Source organism: Blastocystis sp. subtype 4 (genome assembly GCF_000743755.1).
Source record: "Blastocystis sp. subtype 4 strain WR1 chromosome Unknown seqid_0151, whole genome shotgun sequence".
NCBI classification, from domain to species: Eukaryota; class Bigyra; order Opalinata; family Blastocystidae; genus Blastocystis; species Blastocystis sp. subtype 4.
In genome coordinates this window covers 1,507-8,177 of record NW_014569396.1, presented here as the reverse complement: position 1 = coordinate 8,177, position 6,671 = coordinate 1,507, and the positions used below count along the sequence as shown (strand labels likewise).

Sequence of the window (6,671 nt, the reverse complement as noted above, 5' to 3'; positions counted from 1 at the left end):
GAACTTCTCATAACATAACACTTCTGTTGAGAAGTAACCATATCTATCAATAATCACTAAACATCAGTACTACTCAATACACGAAGAATTCCTCCTTCAAGCGTCCATTCCATATCAGGCTGCAGATTCAGATACAGAAGAGCCAGGAAAGCCATAACCAGAGCCAATACAGCGAGAATCACCATTTTCATTCTAAGTATTGAATCGAATCAGAAGAAGTACTCTTCGAGATAGATGGATGTTGCTACAGAGTAGTTATGAATACATGTCATCTCTATTAGAGGTTCATATACAAATTGAATCTGTAAATCATGAATTCCCACGGATGTATTCAGCTATTCAATCAATCTCTCCATCATATTCTAACTCGAAGAATAAGTGTTTCTGTTGGCATGCAAATGGGGTAATTTGTAAGAAGCAGAGTCAAATGGCTGTCTCCATTCAACACTAGCCCTTCTGGTGGCAACTCACCAAACCCTGCTACAAGAGGCCGAGGCATTCCTGTGCGAGGAATCACAACTCGTCGCATCTCTGTGTCTGTTATACTTGTGTTCACACGCTTTTCAACTCCAGTTGACAAAAACGATCCAAATTTCATCAAGACATGAGCACGAGGAGTTGCAGCCTCACTCGATGTGAGTAAGGAAGCATTAAAGACACGGACAGAGTAATCACGACGCAACGATACTTCGATTCGATGATAACTCATAATATTGCGATTAATCTCAGATTCCCGTGTTTGAGCGACAGTCCCTGCATATGTTACTGCCAATTGTAGCGCCTTGGATAAATTTCTTCCGTTATTCCTACTTTCTCAAGATAACCCACACTATCACGAAGTAGAATTGGCTGAAGGATGCTTCGACCAGCGAGAAGAACTAGGTTTGATTCAACTGACACACGAATACTTGGCTCCAATCCAGTATAGTTATTCATAATTACGAAGTAATGACTAAACGTTCCAAATTCTGTCGGATGGAAGAACACAGGACCAAGTGATAACTTCCCGCTTGGAGGAATCAGACCCTCGTAACTCCCTTCTTCAGCAAGTGAAAAGAAGTCACTTTGGTTCCCTGGAAGTAATCCTTCAGGAAGAGAATCTGTGTAGTCAGTAAGATGAACGATAACTGGGTATTCCAGAGGATTATAGAGAGATACGAACAGCGAGCGAGTGGTGTTCACAACAGTATTAGCAAAGAGAATTACATCATGTCCCTGAACCAACACATGCTCTCCATTCCGAATGGAAGAACTTCGCATGTCTAGCAGTTCAGTTACACGATGAGGCTGCGAATAGTCTACTGATTCGTCATCAGAAGCTGCGTAATACGCAAGCAACTGTTCCTGATCAACATCTACTTCAACCATATCTCGATATTTTCGTTGTGTTCCTGATGGCCTACTCCCATGCCAATCCACGAGAAATCCTAATGTATCCAGCACACCATAAATCCCTCGACTTATCAAATGACCTCGCTGGTGACGAGGATCCTTCAAAAGGTTAACTATTGTCGGCCGAATCCGAACCTCCACTTCAATCACACTAGCCAAATCAGTTGTGATTCTAGACTTAAGAATTTAGCCTACACTTACGCTAGTGTCTCTGATTCATAACTCTCAACTACCTTCTCATGGAAGCTCTTCTGCTTGACTCGACGCTGAAGCATTGTGGCTGAGGGTGTAGAGGGAAGCATATCCAAAGAAGTTCCATATGCATGTTTAGCAGGCAGTACGTGACATAACAACGTCTTACAAGCCTTATATTCCTCTGATGGATCATATGACAGAGTTCCAAAGAAGAATGAAGCTTCAGGATCGATCGGATCATGCTGTAAAGTGATTGAAGGATACTGGAATCCTAAGTATGGAGATGATACTTCGACTGATTGGACAGTTAACGATCCTTGAAGAGTATTCACATAATGAATATTATGAAATACCTTATCTTGCTATACATGAATAATTCCACGGGAATATACACCAAAATAAATTTTCAAATCAATTGTGTTATTCTTTCCAAAGAGCAGTGTTCCATTCAGGAATAAGTAGTGAACACCTAAGTCCAACTATGCATCAAATCCACATTTCATTTCAACTCGTTGAATCTCATTCTCCATACTGATCACAGTTGAGTAATTGTAAGTTGTGATGGAAGGAATAGAGGAGGACTGTGAATGGTAGCTAGAGAGCTCAGGAGAAGGAATGTCAGCAGTGACATCGAGAAGGAAGATTAGATACTCCCAAGGAGCCAACTGATAGTAATTGGCTGGCAATGTGAACACTAAACGTAAGAGAGAACACGCATGTATACTGGATTGAGAAGAATTGTCAGTAAGTGTTTGATTTGTCAAAAGAGCTCGATATATTGGAGTAAGTGAAATGCCTGGAACTTGAGGAGAATTGATTAGAATATGAGAAGCAACAGGATTGCGATTATAGAGAACAAGAGTTTGATAATGATGTTCCTTTGGGTAAAAATAACCCATATCGATATTAAGATACACATCACTACTCCCAACAGCCGAACGAATAGGCTGTAATCGTGTTCCCCACATAACACGTTCATGGTCCAATTGACTAGAATTAGGAACTTCGATCAACATATCGTACGGTGATTTAAGAATCACATTACCTAGATACGAAGCAATAAGCCCATCAAACACCAATAAATCTATATCGAATGAAGTGATGTTTGTCATAATGTGAACTGTGGTTGCAAAGATGCCTTTCTGACTAAATCTAATCACAAGGAGATTTGAATACCTTCGTGGACGGTAACGAGATAAGTGAAAGAGGAAGAAAAATGGTGAAAAATCGGAATTAGGTTGAGCTATACAACTAACTGTGTAGTTCATCTGAATGTCAACATAAATGAGACATTTACAATGAAACGACTAAAATCAGCTCGGTCAGATATACTAACTAAAGTAGCTGCTATTTCTGGAATTCCAACATGTGTTACTGCAACTGGAACTGCATAATGATTGTGCATAGTCACAGGAATTGACACAATTCGAGTATTCAGATCCAAAGGAATTTGATAATAGATTGGTGAGATTGTAGCAATAGATCCATTCAATACTCTATCAGATAAATTGAAAGAGAGAATATCAACTTATACGAGAATGAGATAATGATTGTGTGAAGAACAGGACTCTCCTGATCTGTTGTTATAACATAGGAACCTCGATACTCTCCTTCTTCTTCACAATGGAATAATAAACGCATCGCCACAGTATATTTAAAGCTTGGTAGAGTCTCATTACCCATTCGTACTTCAATATGAGAAGAATCACTTCGTCGACTGCGTAGATCAATTCGATCGATGTGGATCGGATAAGAATTACTATTTAGAAGCTCCAAATCATATTCTAGAGGCCTCTCTGATAAAGCAACTGAACCTAAAGCGAATTCAGCAGGTCTAGCTGTTAGTGAACCTTCATCACAATAGATTTCCACTGGAATGAAAAACGTAGCAACATTTGTCACAGCATGAACCATACCCTAGAGATCATAAGACTATCTGACACTCACAAAATACCGACGTTGATCTGATTGCTTATATCCAAAGCTAAATATCTCTGCAGATCGACGCTCATCTACTACCCATTCTGCAATTCATAGAATTCCATAAAATGTACCGATTTCTGTAGCTGCCGAAATAAAGATATCAAGGTCATCTGAACCTCCAACTCGATGAACTACAATCTTCTTATCCTTGTTTGGGTTGTAGAGAACAACAGAATGCTGATACTCACTACCTCGGGGAATGTGTTCATTGAGAATAGGCAAGATTCCATAGGTATTCCGAACACCCTTCCCAGTAATCTATTGATTAAATCAACCAGATTGATCAACTTGATATTCAAGAACGCCAATATTGGTAGTGATGGTACATGTGACCTCGATGGTACCAATAATGTGAGGAATGAAACGAATGTCAAAGATTGCTTCTGAGTTCGCTTTCACAATTCTGGGATAATTGCTAACCATGGTGAACAGCAACTCATTCGAAAACTCAATTGAACGAATTCGCAAATTTGTCATTTTATTTGAATTATGTATTTTGAATTTCTACAATTACACCATTTCGAACGAACATACACTCTCCCATTGCATACACACGGCCTTCTCTGAGAAATCAAGTAAGGGAGGCTCCATATGAACACGAAAAATGCCATCTACGCAATAATACTATGACATTGGAAAAACAACCAGAACTGGAAGAAAGAGTGTCTTCAAATGGATAGCCACTCACTACTTCGGCAGTATACACTTTTGAGTCAACTAAATGCTTGAACGACACGAAACAACCAAGATACCTGTATCGTCACCCTTCACCTTCCTCGTATTTGTTTCTATAGATAAAACACTCATATATGTTGAATTTACTTTTCCCTTTAGGTCCTGCTTCGCTGACCAATAGAAGACAGAGAAGGAGCAGGAGTATTCTTCCCGCACACATCATCATCCTCTCTTTCATGCTATACGAGTCGATCAACGAATTCCCTAACTAAAAGAACAAATGTGATTATCCTAGTATTTAGCTTTACCTCTTAAATGACTCCTAGTAGAACGACCATGTACAAACAAACAATCGAGTACTATATAGATTGCATACAATTGGAGTAACGCGAATAAGCGATAACAAGTTACTCGAAGAGTTCTGCATCCTCCTCATACGTGCCGCCAGCTCCCATAGATCTCTCCTCGTTCAACTCATTGAGGGATTGTCCATCAATGAGAATATCATAGTTCCATCCCACCTTTCCATCAACCAGAGCATCTGAGATGATCACAGATACCTCACGGCCCTCAATACGGAAGGGGAACGTGAAATCCAGACCGGCATCAAAGAACTCCTCCTCTTCATATTCTGTGTCTCCATCCAATAGTACCACCTTCTTTCCAGAAAGCTGGCTGTGATAAACAGCAATCGTGTGTTCCTCTCCTTCAATCACCAATTCCCAAGTGATCTTCAGTTTGGTCTTCTTAATGAAGTGACCCACTCCTTCCTTCGTGTATGAATGAATGTAACATTTCTCAGGATCGACTTCCTGGTCAACGGGATGAGGACCATTTTTCCATACGTCTTCTCTTTCCTCCTCCTCTTCCTCAGACTCATTACGCACACCCATCTCATCGATATCAACCTCCTCAAGGTCATCTTCCTCCTCTTCCTCTTCCTCCTCTTCCTCCTCTTCTTCCTCCTCCTCTTCCACTTCCTCGACCTCCTCCTCCTCCTCCTCTTCCTCGTCATCATCAAATTCGTCTCTATCCTTGTTTGGGCGTGGCATCTGCAAAGTGTTAGCAAGGAACTTCCAAACACACACATTCGACAATACAAATACTCTTCATCTCAACCTACCTTTATTTCGACTCCTTTTGAGATACTTTTTGAGATGAATCCAATTAACATCGGTTCTTAGAACTTGGAGAATTGGTCCCTATTTCCCTAATTATATCCTCTCTATTAGGTACCATATATACTTGCATTTCTCATTGCACAAACCTGTGTTATGAAGAGTTGTTATCATTTTCTGTTCCTTTCATCCACTTTGTTTAAATACATACATAGATGGCTATGCATAGATCCTATTCAGAACATAGCAATTCACCAAAGATTCTTGTTCTCGTTTCGACTGTAGTTATGCCCTCCCTTTGTACTATTATCTCTATCTTCTTCTCCAAGTCCTATTCCATTATCGTTTCCACGTTTCCACTTTTCATATGAAGGCTTAGATTCCTTTACTGTGAATAGAATGCTGTCCACTGTATTCGAGGCTGCTGTTTCTGACCTTTGCCCCTCTTCTGCGCCCTTCTTTGGCTTCATGGGAGTTGCTGCTTCTATCATCTTTGCTAGTAGGTTCTTTTCTCTGTATCTGATTGTCTCCTAGATTTGGGTTCTGCTTACGGAACTGCAAAGGCCGGAGTAGGTGTATGTTCCATGGGAGTATTCAAACCCGAAGCTGTGATGCGAAATATGCTTCCTGTCATTATGGCTGGTATTTTGGGTATTTATGGATTGATTGCCTCGATCATTATGGTGTATGCTAGTAAGAATGGAATTCTTCGGTAATATGTAGTTAAGGCTCCTACTGGTGGTGTTACCCACTACTCGAGCTTCAATGGATACGGTCATCTGGCTGCTGGCTTGAGTTGTGGTCTGTCTTGTTTAGCTGCTGGTCTCTCTATTGGCATTGCTGGAGATGCTGGTGTTCGCGCTTGTGGTCAGCAGGAGAAGATCTTCGTCGGAATGATTCTTATGCTCATTTTCGGAGAAGCTCTTGCCCTTTACGGACTGATTGTAGCTATCGTTATTGTCACCGTTACTACTTACAGTTGTTCTTCTCTTTGTTGCACCAATGATGGTATGTGAAATAAACAGAACATGTTACAAATTCTTCTTAGAGTTGACATGAGTTGACAACTGAATTGAAATTGATGAATAACTTGTTCCCGGAGACAATAACTAGATATAATCACTCTCTTCTCTTCCTACCGCTTGATGAACATCATCAGGATCTTCCTCTTTCCTCCGGAATACATTCTTAACAGCAAATCGACCACGTACAGAAGGAGTGGAAGGTTCAACTCGCGGTTTGTTGCGAGGAGACGAATGAGGACGGATGTAGGTAGACAGTAAAAGAATAGATAAAGGATTGATCTCA

The 6,671-nt window shown here is 40.5% G+C and overlaps 3 protein-coding genes across 3 annotated transcripts; 1 reads left to right on the top strand and 2 right to left on the bottom strand.

Annotated features, from left to right (window-relative positions):
- Positions 1 to 355: 355 nt before the first annotated feature.
- On the bottom strand, positions 356 to 2,117 carry JH06_4110 (hypothetical protein; the record flags this gene model as incomplete). Its single annotated transcript, XM_014671586.1, is given in 7 exon segments — positions 356 to 806; positions 829 to 878; positions 895 to 1,344; positions 1,360 to 1,564; positions 1,594 to 1,949; positions 1,980 to 2,066; positions 2,097 to 2,117. 7 exon segments carry the CDS (start codon positions 2,115 to 2,117, stop codon positions 356 to 358), a joined length of 1,620 nt encoding a protein of 539 aa, XP_014527072.1.
- Positions 2,118 to 4,652: 2,535 nt separating this feature from the next.
- Positions 4,653 to 5,419, bottom strand: JH06_4109 (hypothetical protein; the record flags this gene model as incomplete). The annotated part of the gene is made up of 2 exons (XM_014671585.1): positions 4,653 to 5,318; positions 5,369 to 5,419. The coding sequence occupies 2 exons, from the start codon at positions 5,417 to 5,419 to the stop codon at positions 4,653 to 4,655; spliced, it is 717 nt and encodes a 238-aa protein (XP_014527071.1).
- Positions 5,420 to 5,762: 343 nt separating this feature from the next.
- On the top strand, positions 5,763 to 6,379 carry JH06_4108 (V-type proton ATPase proteolipid subunit; the record flags this gene model as incomplete). The annotated part of the gene is made up of 3 exons (XM_014671584.1): positions 5,763 to 5,862; positions 5,898 to 6,056; positions 6,087 to 6,379. 3 exons carry the CDS (start codon positions 5,763 to 5,765, stop codon positions 6,377 to 6,379), a joined length of 552 nt encoding a protein of 183 aa, XP_014527070.1.
- Between the last annotated feature and the right edge of the window lie 292 nt (positions 6,380 to 6,671).